The sequence below is a fragment of the Rhinatrema bivittatum genome, chromosome 1 (genome assembly GCF_901001135.1).
Source record: "Rhinatrema bivittatum chromosome 1, aRhiBiv1.1, whole genome shotgun sequence".
In the NCBI taxonomy this organism is placed as follows: domain Eukaryota; kingdom Metazoa; phylum Chordata; class Amphibia; order Gymnophiona; family Rhinatrematidae; genus Rhinatrema; species Rhinatrema bivittatum.
Window position 1 is genome coordinate 142,592,908 of NC_042615.1, and position 23,757 is coordinate 142,616,664.

The window sequence follows — 23,757 nt, forward strand, 5'->3', positions numbered from 1 at the left end:
ACACTGTCCACTTTCTAATTTCCTAAGAAGTCTGTTATGAAGGACTTTGTCAAATGCTTTCTGGAAATCCAGATACACTATAATCAACTGGCTTACCTTTATCCACATGTTTATTTATGCCTTCAAAAAAAGGCAGCAAATTTATGAGGCAAGACTTCCCTTGGCTAAATCCATGTTGGCTTTGTCCCATTAAGCTATCCTTACCTATATGTAAAGCAATTGTGTTCTTTATGATAGTTTCTACCATTTTGCTTGGCACAGATGTCAGACTCACTGGTCTGTAATTTCCTGGATCACTTTTTAAAAATTGGCGTTACATTGGCAACTTTCCAGTCTTCAGTACCATAGATTATGTTATTGGTAGTTTACAAATTTCCAGTAGCAGGTCAGCAATTTAATTTCTCAGTTTTTCCAGCATTTTATCCTTTGATCAACTAACTCCCTTGCAGGCTTTTTACCTCAAATGTACCTGAAAAAGTTTTTATTATGAATTTTTGTTTCTATGGCAAGCTTCTTTTCAAATTCTCTCTTTGCTTCCTTATCAGTGCTAGCTAGAGAGGAAAAACAATCATATAAATTCACTCTTATGGACAAATGAACTAAATGTGTTGATTAGCCAATCAGTAAACTTTTATTTAACACCCAAAGTGTTATGATCTTCGGGAGCAAAGTTGTTGGCTTTACCTGCCTCTGAGAAATGTTTGGTTGCAGAAGACTCTGGAGAGGGCATTGTCTTATGTGGGGCCTAAACTGTGGAATGCATTTCCACTGTGGCTTAGAGAAGAGAAAGATATTGAACTTTTTAGAAAAGGTTTAAAGGCCTGGTTGTTCAAGAAAGCGTATCTGCGATTTTAAAATGTTGATGATTTTATGTTTGATGTGTTTTATGATTTATGAATGTTTGCTTATTGTGATCCGTGCTGAACTCTTGTTGTGGAAGTAGCAGAATACAAGTCTATATAAATAAATAAGAGTCAAGCGTGGAAGTGATTTCCTAGCCAGAGCAGCCTCTGAAGGGAAACAATTTAGTTTGTGTGCCCTTGGGGGTTAAAACCCTGCTAAGGGTTACATAAGTAAGGGTGTTAGATGGCTTATGTAGGATGTAGGGGTCTAGTGAAGCACTTTTTAAAAGGCAGGTGTTGTGACCTGCTGTAGAGAAAGCAGTGCTGTCTTTTTAAAAGTGGCTTTTGCCATAAGAAAGCACATCCAATTTCTTTTACAAAAAAGAGGGGTTTGACACCTTTTCACCTCATGGCATAGCTTATTTATTTTGCCATGAGAGGAAAAGATAAAAAAAAAGTAACATAATTGGTTTCATAGACTAGAATGGGAACATCTTGGCTGCAGTATTCTATTTTCCAGAGATACTCCAGCTCTGGGCAGAAGGAAATACATTTGGGGTTGAAGGCTGCATTAGGAAAATGGAAATATAAATGGAAATACAAACTGTACATGCAGAACATTGGGTGTTAATGCAGTATCTATAGGGGCTCTTCTGGATGTGCCTTGTAATTTTTTTGGGTGTGGCTGAAAGGTTTTGAATATATCCTTTATCTCATGAATAGACCCTTTTATAAAAATTGCTATGCAACAAAACCAAAATAGCCCCCCAGATATTTGCTCTTAGGCGTCTTTTTCAGTGCACCATTCTCATCCAGTCTGCTTGTGTAATGTAAGATGTGCACACCCAACTGCTTAGCTGTCAAACCTCTCATCTAACTGCGAGCCACCAGGGACACTTTCAGCCAGACAGGCCGATACAGTACAGTGCGCTCCGGTGGAGCGCACTGTACTGTATCGGGTTAACAGTGCGCTCCACCGGAGCGCACTGTTAACCCGTGTTTTGATGCGCGTTTGACGCGCTAGCTTTACCCCTTATTCAGTAATAGTGAGTCGAAAACGCGTGTCCAACCCCCCTGAAACTAATAGCACCTGCAACATGCAAATGCATGTTGATGGCCCTATTAGTTATTTCCGTGCGATACAGAAAGTAAAAGGTGCAGCCAAGCCGCACCTTTTACTTTCAGAAATTAGCGCCGACCCAAAGGTAGACGTTAATTTCTCTCGGCAGTGGGAAAGTATACAGAAAAACAGTAAAAACTGCTTTTCTGTACACCCTCCGACTTAATAACATGGCGATATTAAGTCAGAGGTCCCAAAAGTTAAAAATAATCAAAAATAAAAAAAAAAAATTTAAATCGGCTCGTGGGTTGAAAACCAGATGCTCAATTTTGCCGGTGTCCGGTTTCCGAACAAAACTCCGGCAAAATTGAGCGTCGGCTGTCAAACCCACTGACAGCCGTCGCTCCTGTCTAAAAAGAGGCGCTAGGGACGCGCTAGTGTCCCTAGCGCCTCTTTTTACCGTGGGCCCTAATTTGAATACATTTTTTTTCTGAATCGCGCGCACAGGAGAGCGGGCAAGTGCCCGCTCTCCTGTGATTTTTACTATATCGGCCTGTTAGTATGGGAAGTTACTTTCACTAACCTAACCTTTCTGGAATTTATAACTCTAATTTGTGCTGCAAAAGCAGGAGAACCCTCCCGGTGTTTAGAGACAAGAAGTTCGAAAAACAGTTGAAAGCAGTACACAAAGTCTGAGTCATGCCTGAACTTATCGATAAATCCACTTAATTGGTGGTTGAGAGCAGTCTGCTCCGCTTTTGATTGGGGTACTAAATTGATATTATGTCTTGAGGAAGGAATTCGTGAAACACTGAACTTATAAGGCTTAAAGCCAGCAGGCAGAATCTTCTACATAAGATAAGCTTTTTACTAAAAGCTACAAATATTTGAAATAAAATATGTTTCCATAAAGGTTTTTTTTTGTAGAGCGATGACTACATCAAGTGTGTGTCATGGCATGATGCCAATGTTTGCATCTCTGAGATCTTTTTTCCCCTTTTTCTTTGCGTCATTATTCAGGTCCCATTGTTTGTTACATTCAAGTATCACATGAAGAATTTCTTATGGAGTTTGAAAAACAGGACAGACTTGAAGTGTCCCCAGCTGATTGAAGCTAATTGACAGCGCTCAGCCCTGTGTAGGGAAACTGTATGATTCAGTGCTCAGTTCACCCTGCTAAGATTCCTGGATCAATTTAAATCTCTTCAAATACAGGGCACTTTGTAAAAGACACCCTCAGATCAAAACACAACCAGAAGTCAAGCCTTGACGACTTGTGCTTATCACTCTGTACTGTATTGTGTGAGAATTAGGTTTAAAACAGTCCTTACCAAACCGCTCTTTGTAAACCCTCAGCCCGTCAGGATTTCAGGATATCCACAGTGAATATCCATGAGATAAATCTGCATGCTTTGGAGAGCTAGTGTATGTGGGTTTATCATATGCATAGGGGCAGATTTTCAAAGAGGTACGCACATAAGATACACGCGAAACCCCCGAAAAGCTGCCCCTTCCACCCCCTGCGTGCGCCGAGCCTATGTTACATAGTCTCGGCGGCGCACGCAAGCCCCGGGACGCGAATAAGTCCTGGGGCTTTCCTGGGGGGGGGCGTGTCGGGGGCGTGTCGCGGCTGGTGTGTCATGGGGGGCGTTCCGGGGGCGTGGCTGCGGCCTCTAGACCAGCCCCCGGACCGGAACATGGTAGGGGGGTGGGAATTAGTTAGGGCCGGGGGGTGGGTTAGATAAGGGAAGGAAAGGGAAGGTGGGGGGCGCCGGAAAGAAAGTTCCCTCTGAGGCCGCTCTGATTTCGGAGCGGCCTCAGAGGGAACGGAGGCAGGCTGCGCGCCGACCCCGGATTTTAAAAGAAATGCGCCGCTACGCACGTATCTATTAAAATCCGGCATACTCTTGTTTGCGCCGGGTGCGCAAAAAAAAGTACGTGATCGCGTACTTTTTAAAAATCTGCCCCATAGTGTGTATTCATTATGGATATCCTGAAGACCTGACTGACTGGGGGGTTACTCTCCCCCCACCCCCAGCCTCAGCCACTGACAGTTTCATATTGTTTTCTAGTTACCACAGATAGATTAAGGAGTCTATATTCAGCAGTATTTAGCTGGATAACGTTTGACTTATCCAGTTAAATGCTGACTTTTGATTATTATTATTATATTTTGAATAATGATAATTCATTATCTGGATAAAATTTTGCCGGATATCTTAGGGCCATTCCAGGGGCATTTCTGGGTGCAGTTAGTCAGATAACTCTAAATATCGGCATACGCCGGATAACCTAACAGGATAACTCATCTGGCTCTCTCTGGCCATGCCATAGAGAAGTCGTAAAGTTAGCCGGATAACTTTAAAATAGCCGGGTATATTCAGTGGTGTGGCTGTGCTGCCGAATATCCCACCAAAGTTATCTGGATACGTTTATCTGTCTAACTTTGCTGACCAGATAGCGGTTGAAAATGGACAGCTTTGTGTCCCGAGATATATTGAAGCCCATGTTCCAGGCCCTAAGAAGGCATTTTTCAAAAGCTATTTACCTGGGTAAAAGGGAATTTTGCAACTTGCCCGCCCTGTACGTGTCTCATGCCACAATGCTTATACTTTTGTCTGCATCGAGCGGAGGCATTCCTGGGGGCAGGGTGATGGCAGGGAATGAAACATCATGTCTGTTTTTTGCATTTTCAACAACTAGGTGTGTTTGATTTTTGAGAGAAGAATATCTGCAGAAAGGGGAGGTACAAATTTCTCTAGAGACTTTTTCCCTAGACAGTTTTGAAAAAGTAGGTGTGCACATTCTTTCCCTTTGAGAACTGGTGCAAAGCCTGAGAGTAAAATGAGCCGTGAACTTTGCATCAGAGTGGCAGAGATCTGTAGACCTGTTACTGCCTATTTGGTCTTATGTGGTGTAAGCAGAGCATGAAATAAATACTGATGATGAAGAGGAAAATGGATTGCATTCTGTTCATGTGGCGTTTCACAATTTCACAGGATGAGAGTAAAAAGATTGCCAATGATCCTTGCACTGCACCTGAAGAGATTCAAGTACATGGAGCAGCTACACAGGTACACCAAGCTCTCTTATCGTGTGGTATTTCCGTTGGAACTACGCCTCTTCAACACATCCAGTGATGCTATTAATTTGGACCGCATGTATGACCTGGTGGCCGTTGTGGTTCACTGTGGCAGGTACAGTGTAATCAGCCCTATTTAATCAGTCTGTTAACAATGCACCTAGTGATATGGCCTTAATTTAAAAATTCATGTAACTTTCAACTTTGTTTGGTCAGTTGTTGAAGAGTATATTTAAAGCAGCAGTAAGAACCAGCAACACTTTTTGATTTTTGTTTTGTTTTTTGAGGCAAATGCTTTTGAAAGATCCTCCCACCATTATAGATTTAAGTAAATTGTTATGCTACTGAACTGACCTTCATCAGAACCTCAGGCAGGCGTACACCGATACTTGTAAAGCATGAACAGATAAAGGGCAGTGGTATGGTTATGATATGAGCTGTATGCATTTTGTTCCTAAAAAGTTAAGAATTAAAGAATTAAAATATATTATTGCAAATTTAAAAAATGATATAGAAATAAGTCAAATGAGGACCCAATAGAAATAAGAAATAGCCAAGCTGGCATTTGAGCAATTTAGATAGAAGTGCTGCTTCAAATATAAAGAGGTCCATATTTAGCATATTTATTTGACTAAATTTGGCACTCAGCCAAATGCCCTGATTTAAAAATTCTGCTGATTTGACCATCCTGGACATAGCCAGCTAACTTTTTATCTGGCTAAGAAATTTGGCAGATAAGTCATGGGTATACTAGGGCAGGGCTGGTTATCCATCTAAATTAGCTAGATAAATGACAGTTTTCACCATTTTCTGGCTATCATAACCGGATAACTTTTGGTCAGGCAAAGATGAATCCTAAAGTTAGATAGAGAGTACAGAGTGCATCAAGCTAGGGTGAGAGTACACTGTAGAAATCTCATCCTTGTGTACCTTTCCTCATTCCAAATCACATCAAATCTTCACCGATGTGTACTGTGCTGTTCATACATCTCATTGTGAATGTAAAACTGGCCCCAAAACCCTAGAACACCACCAAAACCTCACCTCAAGTTACTAGATGACCATCCTATAGTGATATAAATATAGCAATGTCACAGGGGCTACTGGTGCCATTGGTCGGCCCCTGTCACATGGTAGGAGCAATGGACGGCCAGCGCCATCTTGTGCTCCTACTATGTGACAAGGGCCGACCAATGGCATCAGTAGCCCCCGTGACATAGTAAGGGCAAAGGCTATCGGTGCCATTTTGAATACTGGCAGCCGACGGCCTGATTGCAGGAGATTGCTCCAGGACCCCCCACCGGTGCCATTGTTCGGCCCCTGTCACATGGTAGGAGCACAAGATGGCGCCGGCCGTCTATTGCTCCTACCATGTGACAGGGGCCGACCAATGGCACCAGTAGTCCCCGTGACATTGCTATATTTATATCACTATAGGATGGTCATCTAATAACTCGAGGTGAGGTTTTGGTGGTGTTCTAGGGTTTTGGGGCCAGTTTTACATTCACAGTGAGATATATGAACAGCACAGTACACATCGGTGAAGAATTGATGTGATTTGGAATGAGGAAAGGTACACAAGGATGGGATGGCGCCGGCCGTCTATTGCTCCTACCATATGACAGGGGCCGACCAATGGCACCGGTAGCCCCTGTGACATCGTAAGGGCAAAGGACCATCGAAGCCATTTTGATTCGTAGCTTTTAGTAAGTCTTGGAGAGGAAAAGGGATGGTGGGGGGATTGTAATACAGTAAAATTGAAGGGTTGGGTGTTTTTTTTCCGATTCTTTTTTTTTTCTGATTCTTTTTTTATTCCCCGATTTTTTTTTTTTTTTTTTCAGATTCATTTTTTTAAAATTTGTTTTCCGACTTGTTTTCCCGATCCGCGCCGACAAAAAACGATCTGCCGAAAAATGAAATTTTCGATGAAGCGCCCAAACCGAAATATGTCCCAATATGAAAAAACGAAGCTCATCTCTACAAAATAGAGAGGACAATTTTCAAAGCTCCTCTTTGGAGCAGCTCAGAAGTGTGCTCACAGTTAACAATCTATGGATTTTTAGCTGCCTTAAAAAAGGGAGTTCTGGGGAGGGCATGTTTAGATTGGGTGCATGCAAAATGGCATTTAGAAATTTGTACATCCCTTTTTCTCACCTGCAGAGAAAGAAGGTGCAGATTCCGTGGGGACTTTTGTGCCCGTGTATCTGTGTAAGCAAATTTTCAAAGAAAATACTTTAGCCTCAATATTCAAACCAATCCGTTTAGGTAAGTTAGTGCGATAAGACTTCTCTGGCTAACTGACATGGGATATTCAGCAGATATCCGTGCTGCTGAATATCCTTGTAGAAATCACCATTTAACCGGCTAAGTCATATCCAGCTAAGTTAGACTTGCCATTCAGCAGGTCTAATTTCATCTGGTTAATTTAACTGGATAAGTCAAAATATTGGCACATCTTAACTATATAAGTAGCTCCTCACCAATTCATCCATTCCCAATCCACTAGATATCTACTAGATATTGAACATAGGCAGATATTCAGTGGCCGCAACTTAGGCGGATAGATTACTACTTATCTGGCTAAGTAGCGCTGAATATCAGCCTCCATATGCATAATTGTCTTTGACATTGCCTATAAGTTCGCATATACAAAATTATCCACAGACAATGCAGCTCGGCGAGCTACTGACAGTTGTCCCCATAATGGCGCTAAATAGTGGAAATTTACAAAGACAGAAAGAACTTTTTAATTCTAACGAAACTTTCTAGGAAGGTGGTGGAATCTGTCCGATATGAGATTTTTAAGAGTAGGTTAGACAAACATTTGTTTAAAGTGATAAAAAGGTACAGTGGATCCTGCCTAGAGGTTGGGGGATGAAGTCTTTTCCAGTCCTATTTTTCTATCACTTTTGATATTATTTTAACCTGTTATTTGCTTCCATAAAAAGTCCTACTTGAATTGCAACAGTTTAAATTTACAGTCTGTGATCTAGGTAGAATATTACAGTTTGTGATCTAGGTAGAATATTTGCATCATTTATACCTATATATTTGCATCATTAATACCTATATAATTTATTTTTTTTTTACTTTTACTGATATATAGTTTTGCTTTCCTTTCAGTGGTCCTAATCGTGGACATTACATCACCATTGTGAAAAGTCATGGTTTCTGGCTTTTATTTGACGATGACATTGTAGAGGTCAGTTAACGTGGTGATTTCTATTGATAAGTGCATGAGATATTACATTTTAATCATATTTCTTTGAAATGTGGCTATGACTCTAGGAGAAAAGAGGACACATTTTGGTCTTTTTTCCCACTGCTCCTTAGCAAATATTAATCACTTGCTTTTTCTATTCATAGCATTACTAAATATTAAGGCTAATATTAAAAAATAGCTGTGCTCCTAAATTTAGGCTTCTAAGAGGGAGATTCATCAAGCTGCGTTAAATAGCATATATTGAGCAATAAATGCTGTATATTGCGTGACATTCATGATATTGCACATGAATTAGGCGTCATTCCCTCCCCTGTTCCAATGAGCTGCTTTGCATGACATTTTCATGCATGAATTTTGCAAATCCATTATTTATAAATATTGTATACTGCCTATACAATGGGATTAGGTCTAAGCTGTTCACACAATAAAAACATACATAATTAATTATAACATTTAAAAGATTTAAAAAAAAAAACCAAAAAACAAAGTCACATATTTAGAGATAAAATATAAACAGTTAAAAATGAAAAAGAATAAAAACATACTTAACAGACATGGAAGAGTAAAACTGATAAAAGATCAGAGATTTATCTTATTAAATGCTAAGGTACATAAGTGGGTTTTGATGCTTTTTTAAATATATTAATGGCGGGAATAAGGCAGATGTTTTGTGGAAGTGAATTCCATAATGTGGGGCCTGAGACTGAAAAAGCTCGATTATGAATGATGTCTAGACTTGCTGCTTTAACTGTAGGGATTTCAAGAAGACATCTGTTGGCTAAACGAAGTTGACGTGGTGGTTGATAGATTCTAAGAAATGAAAATAGCCAGATGGATGAAGGGTTGTAAATAAGATTGTGTATTATGGTCAGAACCTTATATTGAATACGGTATTGAACGGGTAACCAGTGGAGAGATTACAAAACTGGGGTAATGTGAGTTTTGGGGTAGATTTTTATGTGCGTAACCCCCGAAAACCTACCCCTGTGCACGGCCCGGGACGCGCATATGTCCGGGGCTTCAAAAAAGGGGCGGTCCGGAGGCGGGCCCAAGTCCTCCGGCACAGCGACTGTGGTGGGGGATGGTGCGCCAGCGCGTGCAAGTTATGCCTGCCAAAGGCGTAACTTGCCAAAGGCCAAAGGCAGGCGTAACTCCGTCAAATAAGGTGGGGGGATTTAGGTAGGGCCAGGGGGGTGGGTTAGATAGGGGAAGGGAGGGAAAGGTGGGGGGGGATCGAAAAAAAAGTTCTCTCCAAGACCGCTCCGATTTCGGAGCGGCCTTGGAGAAACAGGGAAAGCCATCAGGGCTGCCCTTGGGCTCGGCGCACGCAAGGTGCACAAGTGTGCACCCCCTTGTGTGCGCCGACCCTGGATTTTATATCATGCGCGCGGCAGCGCGCACATGTTATAAAATCAGGTGCACATTTGTGCGTGCCGGGTAGCGTGCACAAATGTACCCCGCACTCGCTCCTTTAAAAATCTGGCCCTTTGTATGAGGTTTTGGTGAGAAAATGTGCTGCAGAGTTTTGAACTAATTGAAGAGTCGAATGGAGGACTTAGGAAGACCAAGATGTAAAGAGTTGCAATAATCCAGTGACATCAAGATGAGAGATTGCAAGACTAGTTAAAAGTCAGAGAAATATAGTAGAGGTTTCATCTTTTTTAGTGGTTGTATTTTATAGAATGATTTCTTCACAATATTGGAAATATTTGAGTTCAGGGATAATTTGGAATCAATCATTATTCCAAGATTACATTCACAATTGGTTATCGGTATAATGTGGTTTTTGAAAGTAAGGTGGACAGGTAAGTTATGGGAGGTTTGAGGAATTGTAGATAATAATACAAGCTCTGTTTTTAAGGCATTTAAATTAAGAAGATTGTGGGATTGCCAGATCTTTATGGTTTGTAAGTATATGTGAATCAACGACAGAGTGTTTTGCCAGGAGGAGGTAAAAGGAATAATGAACTGAATGTTGTCAGCTTATATTTTGAAATTGACATCTAGGCTCGTTAAAAGGTGACACAAAGGAAGAAGATATATGTTGAACAGAATAGCAGATAAAGCAGAGCCTTGAGGAACACCCAAGTTAGTGTGATACCACGAAGAGGAAAATTCACCAAGGATGATTTTTTTGAGGACGGTTAGAGAGAGGATTTGAATCATTGAAGAACTGTTCCTGAAATACAATGTGAAAAAGTGTTGATAGAAGGATATTGTGATTCAGAGTATTGAAAGCTGCAGATATATCAAGAAATTAATATCAACTATATCAGAGTCAAAGCCGCGAAGAATAGAGTCAAAAGAGGAGAGGAGAAGAGATTCTGTGTTGTGTCCTTTTCTAAATCCATGTTGATTGGGATGGTGTTAGAAACAGTGAAATATGAGCAGGGATTAAAGGGGATATTAGAAGGTTTAGATTTTGAGATAATGTGAATAAGTGTGCCTGGGTCAACAGGTTGGAAATCAGTGAAATTGCAAATCGGTGATGGAAAGGTAGGTAGGGGGATGATTGAGTTCTGAGGAAATATTGGAGATTTTATCTTTAAAGTTGTTGGCTAAATTATTACACAGGCTCAAGCTTTGGCAGTAGTGTACTGAGAAAATTATTGGTGTTGACCTTTATTTGTTTGAGAACAGTTTTTTTATTGCATGTGAATGAATGTAGTTGGGGGCTACTACATTTTCCTGTTAAAAAAAAATGGTCTGTCCATGGCACTGGTAAAATTTCTGTAGAAAAAGTAAAATTGGAGGGGGTGTAGAAAGCTTGATCAAGAGTATTACCATGAATATGAGTAGGTTCTCTTAGTAAAGGAAATAGTCCTAAGCCAGAGAAGGCTTCAAGTAGGTGTTGCACAGTTTGCGAGGAAGGGGAAGCATTAAAATGTACATTGAAATCTCCAGCTATGACAGTGTTTTGCAGCTTATGCATAGGAAATCCAATGTAAATAAAATAACGCAGTTGCCTTAGACATTTTTCAGCCACATTATTTTATCTACACCTTTCTATAAAACGTTAACCTACTATGGGAGCATCGAGATGCTAATGTGGTTCCCAATGCTCCTGTGTTAAATTTAAAGGGACCCAGCTTTGAAAATGTTAGCTTCCAGAAGTACCAACAAGTGCCTGGGGATCTACCTTGACCCCTCTCCCAAATCCAAGGGCTGCCAATTGAAGCAGCCCCATCAACAAAAGTACAAAAATACATGCGCAAGTTTGCATGACAATGATCCCTCCACAATAACCCTGGCCATATAGAATAAATACTACCCTAATTGTAGCCCCCCATTGCATAAAAAAAAGTAAACTGATGGGGCCCCCTGATCCTTTTCCCCCATCAACCCCCAAGTTTTCAAAATCCCCACTAGTGGTATAGTAGAGAACCCCCCCCCCCCCCCCAGACTCCAAAGTCCAAAAAAACATCATTTGATAGTGGGACCCCCCCTCTGAACCCCCCCAGATTCCCCTCCCACACCTCATTTCCTCAAAAAAATGGAAAACTTGAAAACAGAAGGGTTGGGGCATCAGTCCAAAATGGTGCCGCCTGGGGCTAGGGGACTGGATTGAAAACCCCCTGCTACAGCTTCTGGTATGTCCTTCGTCATTGAACTGTGAAGAAGCAAAAGTTGGATACCCAAAACACAGCAGAACATTCAACAGTTTGGACTTATTGCTTCTTTTGTTTTGAAATGAAATTAACAACCAACAGATTTAAAACAAGTCATAGAAATTACTTTTTCACTCAATGCACTATCAAGCCGTGGAATCTATTGTTAGAGGGTGTGGTCAAGGCGACTAGCATAGTGGAATTTAAAAAGAGAGATTTGGACAAGTTCCTGGACGAAAAGTCGGTAACACATTATTAGCCAAGTAGACTAAAGAAAGCTTTTGCTCATTTATTTAAGAGATTTAAAACCTGCTAATTAACAGTTCTTAACATGTTATAGTAAAACATCCATAATAATTAAATTAAATACATACTCAATAAAACCAAATCAAACAAAACTCAAGGTACAAAAATATAAAACTGACATACATAAAACCAACATAGTTGTCGCAGTTTTGCCTGTTTCACAGACTCTCCATGCCCTGGTTTAGCCTGTTGTTCAACCTCCCCTCCCCCAGGGGCGTCAGTGAACCTCAGCTCCAGCCTTGATAAGCTCCTCCTCGCTGCTCACACCACACCAAGCTCCAGACCCATTTAACCCTGCCTTGCCAGAACCTAGATGCCTCTTCATGGAGTCACCCTTGGCTCTCTGAAGGGGCTACTCTTACCTTGCTCTATGCCTTGTGGCCTCCAAGCCTTCCTGTATCTTGCACCTTACTCGGTGGCCTATTCAAACCTTACCTTGTCTTGTGGTATCCGGGCCTTCTGTCTTCTTACCACTTGCCCTGTGGCCTACTCAGGCCTTACCTTACCTTGTGGCATCTGGGATCACTCTTACCTTAGGCCTTGCTCTGTGGCTTATTCAGGCCTCTCTTTGCTTAGTGGCCTCCGGGCCATATTTTTTGTGGCCTTCGGGCCTTCTGTATTGCTGCCTTCGGTTCTCAGTGTTCTCTGTTCTGTGTTGTCCTTATCTGTTCCTACCCTTGTCTGCCTTGTCTAAGACCTGCCCTAGTCTCAACCTAAAGCTCACTAATGGGGATAATGTCTCAATGTCTAGGAATGTGCCCACCTGAGCACTAGTAATCATTATATGGTATGGTTTGATAACTCAAACAGGATGCAAAGTCAAAATATGCAAATACGGATTTTGTTAAAATAGGGATTTACCTGGTGTTGAGGAAGTGGATCCTTGGACCAAGGTGAGGTTGGCACTACCCACAGGAAGGGGCCCTGCAGCTCCTCTCCGTCGGCAGAAGGAGCTGGCTGGAGCAGAGGCCCAACAGGAACTTCACCAATACCAGCCCTCGTTCCCCTTAGGTTGAGCCCTCGGGTGCTGGGGCCAGCTGGACTTAGGCATGGGCCTCTGTGAAGAGATGAATCTGTCACAGAAAAGATCGTTGGCTAGTGAGAAAAGAATGAAGTCAGTCTAAACAGAGGTTGGGGCAGGCAGCAGACAGCAGAGATGAGAGCAGGCTGAGGTCAGGGGCAAGTGGAGTTCAACAAGACAAGGAGCAAGCAGTGATCACGGGGTAGGCAGAAGTCAAATGTAGTCGACAAGCAGTCTGAAGTCCCATCCAAGAATCCAAACGAAGACAAAGCCGGGGATCTGAGCCGAGGTCAAGCCGAGAAGTCAATCCAGGGGAAAGGAGGCAAAGCGGAACAGCAGGAAGACACTGAAGACGTACAAGGGACCACAAGACAGGAACGCAGGAACTCCAAAAATGCATGAAGGAACCAGGAACATGAAGATAAGGCACTGGAACAGAAGCAGGATCAGGAACCAGGATTGCAGAGGCAAAAAGCTACTCCGAGGAGTTCGATATATTGCCGAGGCATCTGAGGCAGGTCAGAGCAGGCCTTATATAGGAAAAGACCTGTGATGTCATCCGGAGGTGCCATGGAGGATTTACCACCACAGGCTCTTTAAATGTGCCTGAGCCACACGTGCCTAGGGATGCCCTGCTCAGCAGAGCGGTGTTCCTAGCATGGCACGTTGGGCCTGAGCGGTAACTGGCTGAGTTGGTGGGCCCTGTTCGACCTGGGGCTGGAGGGCCTGTGACTGGTGAATCGCAACACCTGGAAGAAGAGCTGGAAGACAGGGAGAAAATGGGCGAGGTGGAACAACAGAAAAGAGAAAGATCAAGCAGAAGAAAGAATTGCCAAAGAGGTAAAGTGAGGTGACAAAACATTTTTCAGATATATTAGAGGAAGAAGGGAGGACTGAAGTGATGAGGAGCAATGTGTGGAGAGAGACAAAGAAATGGCAGAAATTTTAAACAAATATTTCAGTTTGATGTTCACTAAAGAAGACCATGGAGAAGGACCGTTGCTGATTGAAAAGACCATAGATGGGTATGGGGTAGGCGAAACTCCATTTACAGAAGAGAATGTATGGGATGAGCTAAGTTAAATGAAAGTAGACAAGGCTATGAGGCTGAATAAGGTACATCCCAGGATACTGAGAGAGCTCAGAGATGTGCTGGTGGGACCACTGAAAGACCTGTTCAACAGATCCCTGGAAATGGGAGTGGTGCCGTGAGATTCACAAGGGTGGACTGGAAACTACAAGATAATTAGCCTCACTCGGTGGTATGAAAATTATTGGAGACTCTGCTGAAGGAAAGGATAGTGAACTATCTACAATCAGGTGGCTTGCTGGGTCTGAGGCAGCATGGATTCACCAGGGAAAGGTCCTGTCTGACTAGTCTTGATTTTTTTGATTGGGTGACTAGAGAATTGGATCGAGAAAGAGCACTCAATGTGATCTACTTGTATTTCAGCAAAACCTTTGATATGGTCCCGCATAGGAGGCTTGTGAATAAAATGAGAAGCTTGGGAGTGAGCACCAAGGTGGTGGCATGGATTACAAACTGGTTGAATGATAGGAGATAGCATGTAATGGTAAATGGAACCTACTCTGAAGAGAGAACCGTGTTAGGTGGAGTTCCACAGGGATCGGTTTTGGGGCTGCTTCTGTTCAATATTTTTGTGAGTGACATTGCAGAAGGGATAGAAGGTAAAGTTTGTGTATTTGCGAATTATACTAAGATCTGCAAAGAGTGGACACACCTGAAGGAGTAGAGAGAATGAAAAGTGATTTAAGAAAGCTTGAAGAATGGTCGAAGATTTGGCAGCTGGGATTCAATGCCACGAAGTGCAGAGTCATGCATCTGGGGTGTGGTAATCTGAAACAGTGGTATATGATGGGGAGTGAAACACTGAAATGCACAGACCAAGAGAGAGACCTTGAGATAATAGCTTCTGGCGATCTGAAGATGGCAAATCAATGTGACAAGGTGATAGCTAAAGCCAGAAGGATGCTAAGCTGCATAGAAAGAGGAATAACCAGCACCTAAAAGGAGGTGATAATGCCCTTATACAGGTCCTTGGTGAGGCTCACCTGAAGTACTGTGTTCAGTTCTGGAGACCATATCTCAAAAAGGATAGAGTCAGGATGGAGGCAGTTAAGAGAAGGATGATCAAAATGGTGTGGGGTCTGTATCAGAAGACATGAGGAGATGCTGGAGGATCTAGATATGTATACTCTGGCAGAGGTAAGGCGCAGGGGAGATATGATCCAGACCTTCAGATACCTGAAAGGTTTTAATGATGCACAAACTTTGAACCTTTTCCATTGGAAAGGAAACCGTAGAACTAGGGATCATGAAATGAAACTCCAGGGGGGATGATTCAGAACCAACGTCAGGAAATATTTCTTCATAAAGAGGGTGGTGGATGCTTAGAATGCTCTTCATGAAGAAGGTGGTGAAGAAGAAAACAGTCAACAAATTCAGAAGGACATGGTTTAAACACTGTGGATCCCTAAAGGCTAGAAGTTTGAAATGAAGAAGAGGGCACATAGGGGAAATTTACATGGAGCAGCAGTTACTACCCTTATCATAAGGAATGGGGATTAGTACCCTCACTCAATAGCATTGATGCTTTTGTCGCAACTGCAACATTGCTCCCCACTTTTACAGTGGTGGGGGAGGGGAACTGGATACAGACAACAATCAACATGGGCCCTGACTTTTATGGTCTGGGGAACTGACACGCAGACATAAGGGAAAAAGTACAGGGTGGCTTCTACAGTCAATTCCCAAAGCAAAGAATGTCAAGCACCATTGTCTGAATTATCAAGAAGGCTTCTTACCCAATAAAAATGTTGCTAGCAATAATTTATACGTTTCACAGTTGCTTGGTTTTGATTGATTGTAAATATTACTACCCTTATCATAAGGCTTTGGGGTAACTGCACAGAGTGGCAGTTACTACCCTTGAGAGAAACATGGGGGTATCCTGCATGGAGTGGCAGATACTATCATAAGAAGCTTGCTGAGCAGACATCTGGTCCTTTTCTGCTGTCATTACTATGTTACTATATTTAGCCCAGTCCTTGTCGGATCTTGTTGTGACCTGCCCAATCCAGTACCCAGCATCCATTTCCTGCTTTGCCTTACCCAAGCCTGTGTCTGTATCCAGCCCAGTCCCTCCTCAGTATCCAAACCTGTGTCTGTATCCAGTTCCAGCCTTTGTTTAATATCCTGCTACCTTCTTGTCTCAGTATCCAGACCTCAGCTCCTTGCCTGTTCCATTATCCAGTCCTCAGCTTCTTCGCTGAACCAATACCCAGACCTCTGCTCCCTGCCTCTGTTCACAATGTCCAGCCTGTGTCTGGCCTGCTTATCCAGCCTGTCCTGCCTTGCCCAGCTTGTCCAGTTAAGCCCTACTGGCCCCTAGAACCCAAGGGCTCAACCTGCGGTGGAGGGGGCTGGCTAGGCAGAAGACCAGCTCAGCTTCCAACCATGATATTCAGTTGCCATAGCCAAGTCCTGCTGGTCCCTAGAACACAAGGGCTCAACCTGCGGCGGAGGGAGTTGGCTAGACAGAAGATAAACCTAGCTCCTGTCCTAGGGTCCTGCCTTGCTCCCGAGAGCGTGTTTTCAGACCCCAGCCCTCATGACAATCAAGAAAACACATATGCATATCTAAATAACGAGTGACAGCCTAATTACAGCGAACCAGATGTATCCCAGGTGCAGGAAAAGCCTGAATCATGACAACTTACCTGTTAGTAAATCGCTGTCAATATCTATGCGTAATATTAGCTTAGTTGGTATAATTGGCAAAGGCAATTGAGAAAAGATAAGCTTTTAGGAACTTCCTAAACCAAAATGAGTTTGGTTCAGATTTAATAGACGTGGGGCTCGCCACTCCAAATATTCTTTCAAGAGATATTTCCAGATGTTCCTGCTTAAAGGAAGTACGTCCAGCAAGTTCCACGAAGAGGTGCAAAAATTGGTACATTTTCAACACAGAATTAAATCAGTTGGGGGCCAGGCCATTAACAGTCTTGAAAATCAGCCTTATAACTTCAAAGTTTACTCTTCAGATCACTGGGAACCAATGCAAGCTGATTAAAACAGAAGTGACATGTTCATGGAGGGAGGAGCCAGATACTAACCAGGTATCTGAATTCTGGATTAACTGCAGGGCCTTCATAGAAGATTGAGGAAGACTGAGAAATGAGGTGTTGCAATAGTCAAGAGCTGACAAAATCAGTGCTCGAGTGACTATGCGAAAATCATAGACAGAAAAGAATGGCTTCAAGGACCACAACAGGCGCAGCTTAAGAATGACATATTAACAACAAATTTGATGTAAGGTGGTGAAGTGAGGAATCTAGTAAAATGCCAAGGTTCCAAGCTTGATAACAAATAGGGATTATTATAATTTCAAACAAGAAAATGGGAGCATAGCAAAAGTTTGGATTTTTTAATATTCAGAGTAACAGAAATAGATCTACTTTATGGGATCTTCCAAGTACTTGCAACCTGGATTGGCCACTGTCAGAGACAGGATGCTTGGCTTGATGGACCTTGGTCTGAACCAGCATGATATTTCCTATGTTCTGATGATGATGTAGCAGGACCAGTCAATAGAATTCCTCATAGCACTGAGAGTAGATCTTGCAGAATTCCAATCCAAACTCCAAGGAAACTCCTGGAATCAGTTCCTTCACCAGAACATGGCAATTGTACCTGTAAGGATGCAAACATAGGCCATATTCGATTTACAGATCTAGGTGCAACTCAGGAGACTGGATTCATCCCAGAAACTCCATCAGGTCTCTCTACTGCATGTATTTTTCATGGTCTTATTTAAAACAGGAACAAATAAAAAACATTACTTCAACCCAGAATTGTAAGTATTGCTTTACTCTTTAGCAATAGTGTATCTGAAGAAGATGATTATTCATAATGGGACAGATTTTCAAAGCCCTACGCACGCCGAGCCTATTTTCAAAAGACCTGGCGGCGTGCATAAAACCCCGGGACGTGTGTAAGTCCCAGGGTGGGGCGTGGGTGGGGTGGGGTGGGGCCGGAGCCTCCAGGCACAGCGGCCATTTGCCGCTGTGCCCAGGATCGCCGGCTGGCCATTGGCTGGCAACTTATAAAATAAAAGTATGGGGGGTTTTAGGTAGGGTTGGGGGATGGAAGGAATGTTCCTTCCGAGGCCGCTCTGATTTCGGAGTGGCCTTGGAGGGAACGGGGAAAGCCAGCAGGGCTCCCCAAGGACTCGGTGCGCACAAGGTGCACTATTGTGCACCCTCTTGCGTGCGCTGACCCCAGATTTTATAACATGCGCGCAGATGCATGCATATGTTATAAAATCGGGCGTACATTTGTGCACGCCGAGTTGTGTGCACAAATGTACGCCTGCACGTAGGTATTAAAATCCGGCCCGATGGTTACAGTTCGGCTTCTTCACAAATGACCCATCTTGCAGGTTTTTGGTAACAATGGAATAATTTCCATTCCCATGTATAGAGACATATACCATTTGGTGCATCCTTATTTGCCTCCCTAAATGCCAAGACTTCTTTATATCACCAGCTACTTGCTGGAATAATAGTGTTTCCTCTTTCAAATGAGCCAGCTTAGGATCTTCTCTCACCTTTTCAGCAACCATCTGATGAATACACTCATGTCGATTCCTCTCCATTACCTTCATGGCCCACTTTGAGATGTAATGATATTTATAGCCTCAAAAGTCTTTTACCATCTTCCTTTTCTCTCTGCTCTAAAGAAATGCACTAAAAGTTGTAGGTGTAAGGTTTTCCAGGCTCCAAACATAGATCTTCTAAGGTTCCCTGATAATAAGGATGGTGAGGAACCATAACTTATGTGACTGATGTCTCCTGCATTTCCTCTTCTGCTGGAGGGTCATAACGTGCGATCACCTCCACTGCACTCTCCCTTGTAGCTTCAGGAGTTTGACTCAGAGTCGTCATCCTCCTCCAGGAGTCTCTTTCTTCACATACACAAACATTCCCACATTGGCTGAGATTTAGTGATGATCCACAGCCCAGCACCAACATACTCTAATAAGAGGCAGCTCACTCAGCTCCTGCTCCGACTCCAATATCACATCAGGATCTGTTCCCCTCTCTTTTTCAGGGCCCATTAACACGGTTGACTCCATCACTGGAGGAGAAACTAATAGCACTGAAAGTTGTTCCATTCTTCAGCTTTCTCAGTAATTTTGCTGAGGTCTTCCTGGCTAGTCCTGTCTGCAGCTTACAAATACTCTTCAGAGAGTTGGGATCCTCTAAGGCTGCATCTTGAGAGAGACATCTTGCCTGTTCCAAAGCTCTCCAAAGAGTGACTCAACTAAAGTTGAAGAATGTTCAGATAAAGCAACACAAAACATCAACAATCCCATAAGGGCCACTAATATACCATTTAAATTAGTAACCATGAGTTGTGTCTTTTAAAAATAGGTTACAATTATTTTTCTTCAGCAAAATGTATAAATATTTTTCTGCCAGAAATTCTTCAAAGTCACAAATTTGGGTGACTTAAGCCCTGTGTTACTAAAAACTGGTTATAATGTTTCGACCTTTTGTGTCCTTAAGATAGCTAAAATCAATATTAGCTGACTGGATTGAATTGAGGACTTGGGTGTTTTCTTTGGGTTGATGTTTGAAACAAACAAATACTTATCCAGATCGCAATCAACAGCGCCCAGCTCGGCCAGGCCATCCTTGGATTGCAATCCTTGATGTCCAAAGAGAAGCTCATCTCTAATTCATCCTTTAAAATGTTTTCATGGGGAGGCAGCTCCAGACTGAGCGTGAGAAGCAAATCATTACACAAGGGTGACACTAGTAGCTAGACTCAGGATGCAAGGCTATTGGGGTTCAGAGAAACCTGCAATCTGTAGCCCCCTGGTTGATGGATTGTCACCACAGTGGTTGGGCTACACAGATGACTGGAGTAAAAACACGAGGGGAAAAAAAGACTCAGGTAGTTATGAATGAAGGCTAATGGCACTGTAGCCCAGTATAGACTGGCTGTGATTGAGCTAGAAGCCCAAAGCTGCAGGAAGAAACTGTTTGATCCACCCCTCACCCCCCAAAATGACAGATAAAAGATTACGCACTGAGAGAAGGCATTTATTGTTAAATGCTGTATTTGTTTTCACAGAAAATAGATGCACAAGCAATTGAGGAATTCTACGGTTTGACTTCTGATATATCAAAAAATTCAGAGTCTGGATATATTTTGTTCTATCAGTCAAGAGAGTGACGTGGGACCACTGAAGAAACTCTGGAAGGGAGAAAACTGAACAGATCACTGCTCGCCGGCTTGTATGCACACAGCATCTTGCAGCAGGCAAATATGGATCTTTTCCCACCTGCTTGTAAATAGCCCTCATGTTGTCTTGGGCTGCGACCTTTGGTTTTCATATGTCACACTTTTACTTTAACATGCCCTAGAGGTATTTACAGTTAGCCTTCTGTAAAGGTATACTACATTTATTTACTGACAAAATTATTAGGCATACACTCTGCCCTAAAGAGCTTATTTACTAAGCTTTTTCTCCCATTCTGTGTCTATGGGAAAAAAAAAAAAGCTTAGTAAATCTGGCCCTGAATTAGTTAAGTAGTGTCTGGGAAGGAACATAGTGCTTGTGGAAACATTAGGAACAGCTGCAATGAAGCATTCCTTGAAAAAACAAACAAACCTGCTGTCCTCTGTTGTATTGTATAGATACACTTCTTTCTCCCCAGGCATTTTTTAACTGCTTTGCTTACGCCTTTGATGGTACAGTGAATACGTCAAGTGCAGTGCATGGTTAATACTGTTTCCAGGGGATTTTCTTTTTGAAATGTCCATAAATCAGTACAAATAAGATACAACATGAATTTGTGGTTTCCACACCTAAAAGGTTATAGCTTATTAAAATAATAGGTGGCTTATATGACACACAAAGAGGCTATTTTTAAGAGAATATTTGCTGTATGTTTATATATTGTGCCAAGGAATACTAGAGACAGATGCCAATGTTGAGCTCAGGTCACAGTTTAAAGAATGTTCTTTATTCTCCAAAGATATAATCCCTATCTTCCCTGCTTATGCAAATTGAGATTTCTGTTTTTGTGAATGAAAACAAGAGGTCCTCAAATAGTGCTTGAAGAGCTGATGACATTGGTTTCACTGCCTTCAGACAACAACGTTTGAACAGCAGGCTATGATTTCATCAGCTGGATGACCATTTTTATTCAGCCATGTTATTTATTTTTTATGCTTTATCTCTATTTTCCGCATATCTGCATTTTTTCCACCTTTTGTTTGTTTTGTTTTAAATAGCCTGCATCAAAATGTGTACTTATTTATTTCTTCTTGTTTTAGCTCTTGAACGTGAATGTTTCTGTAAGAGTTAATGCATATGATATTTAGAATTAGTCTTTTACATCTTTTTTTTTTTTTTTTTTTTACTATTTTTTTCCTACAACCGATTAATCCTCACTGACCACTGCTGGAGCCTTCACATCGTTCTGTAGCTGATTCCAGCCCAAATCTTTTTGTTGGCCCTAATGGAGATGTGGAACTATTTGGGGAGAGCACAGATTTCCACCATCCTCCCTTCCTTGGATGCTCTCCTACAGTCAGTTCCTTTAGCTGCTCTCAGCTGCATTGATGACATGAAAGATCAGTTCCATCTGTATTTGTCTGTAGTGGTGGAAGACCAGAAACCCTGTTTGTGTCAGTGTGAAAGTTCTTAAACTGCAGATTTACAGAGTACAAACTTTTATTAATTATCAAAAGTTCCCTGTTTAGCAACATCTTGAACAATCTGGTTCAAGGGCTAGTCATTTCTCTCATTTGAAAGACAGTGATACTGCTGAAAAGAAATCTGCCAAGAGGAGGTTATAAGTTAGTATTCATTGGAAAACAAAAGAGAGGCATAAAAAGGTGTGGATGAATTTTAAATTATTTTTCTAGGAGCGGTTTCTAGGCTAGAGACAAGATTTGTAGGAGGAAATTTCTTTTGCAGTTTTTTCCCCTTTTGTTAATACAGTCAATTATTGTAATTGCAAATTTGAGCTTACTGCATACAAGATAAAAGTCACAATTTTTTTCTCAGTTACGCAGTACATTTTGGATTCTGTTATAAAAACATAGAAAGTGATGGCAGATAAAGACCACATTGTCCATCCAGTCTGCCAATTCACATCTCCCTTCCTCTCCCTCAGTGCCTGTCCCATGTTTTTTTGAATTCTGATGACATCCTTGTCTCCAGCACCTCCACAGCGAGGCTGTTCTATACGTCCAGCACCCTTTTTGTAGATAAATGTTTGCTTAGATTACTGTTGAGTCAACCCCCTTTCACCCTCAACCCAAGACCTCTCATTCTAGAGCCTCCCTTCTGTTGAGAGACCTGCCTCATGTGCATTTATTTCTTGGAGGAATTATCATGTCTGTCATCTCTCTCCTTTCCTTCAGGGTATATGAGGTAGATTTTCAAACCTGTGCACGCAAGTTATAAAATCGGGGGTCGGCACGCACATGGGGGTGCACCGATGCCTGTGGGCTTCCCCCGTTCCCTCCCCCCTAACCTAACCTTCCCACCCCTTCCCCTAACCTTCCCCACCCCTAGCCCTACCCTACCCCCTCCCCCAAAATTTTTATCTAACCTTTTTCGCCTGCCTGGAGGCAAATGGCCGCTGTGTCGGAGGCCTCTGGCCTTGCCCCCGCCCCTTTTTGCAAGCCCCAGGACTTACATGCGTCCTGGGGCTTTACACGCGTCGCCGGGCCTTTTCAAAATAGGTCCGGCGCGCGTATGACTGGTTACGTGCATAAATCTTTGAAAATCCGGCCCTATATGTTTAGATCTTTAAGTCTGTCCCCATATGCTTTATGATGAAGACAGTTGACCATTTTAGTATATAACATAAGAATTGCTATACCGAGTCAGACTGAGGTTCCATCAAGGTATCCTGTTTCCAACAGGTCACAATTACCTGGCAGGATCCCAAATAGTAGATAGATCCCATGCTGCTAATGCCCAGGGATAAGAAGTAACTTCCCCTTAGTCTACCTGGTCAATAACAGTTTATGGACTTTTCATTCTAAGAACTTGTCCAAAACTTTTTTAGATTCAGCTATGGTAGCTGCCTTTACTACATCTTCTGCAATGAATTCCAGAGCTTAATTGTGCATTGACTAAAAAAATATTTTCTCCCATTTGTTTTTTATATACTACTTGCTAACTTCATGGAGTGATCCTGAGTCTTTGTATTTTTTGAAAGAGTAAACAACTGATTCACATTTACCCTTTCTACTCCACTTTTGATTTAATAGAACTCTATCATATTTCCCCCCTCAGTCGTCTCTTCTTCAGGTTGAACAGCCCTAACCTCTTTAGCCTTTCCCCTATATGCTCTGTGATTCACATTTACCTGTTGTAGATCTCTCATGATTTTAAAGACCTCTATCATATCCCCCTTCAGTTGTCTCTTCTCCTAACCTCTTTAGTCTTTCCTTATAGGGGAACTGTTCTATCCCCTTTATCATTTTGGTCGCTCTTTTCTGTACCTTCACCATTGCAACTATATCTTTTTTGAGATACGGCAACCAGAACTGCACACAGTA

The 23,757-nt window shown here is 42.3% G+C and overlaps 1 protein-coding gene across 4 annotated transcripts in view; it reads left to right on the forward strand.

The window, feature by feature from the left end:
- The window catches only part of USP46 (ubiquitin specific peptidase 46), an 84,609-nt gene extending 61,213 nt beyond the window's left edge, over positions 1-23,396 (forward strand). For 3 of the 4 annotated variants that reach the window (XM_029587743.1, XM_029587749.1, XM_029587767.1), the window contains 3 exons: positions 4,902-5,099; positions 8,108-8,186; positions 20,305-23,396. In XM_029587743.1, the coding sequence (XP_029443603.1) occupies positions 4,902-5,099; positions 8,108-8,186; positions 20,305-20,406 (379 nt within the window). In that variant the 3' untranslated portion in view covers positions 20,407-23,396. The remainder of the gene's footprint in view (positions 1-4,901; positions 5,100-8,107; positions 8,187-20,304) is intronic. The other variant, XM_029587759.1, reaches the window with a different exon arrangement.
- Positions 23,397-23,757: the final 361 nt, after the last annotated feature.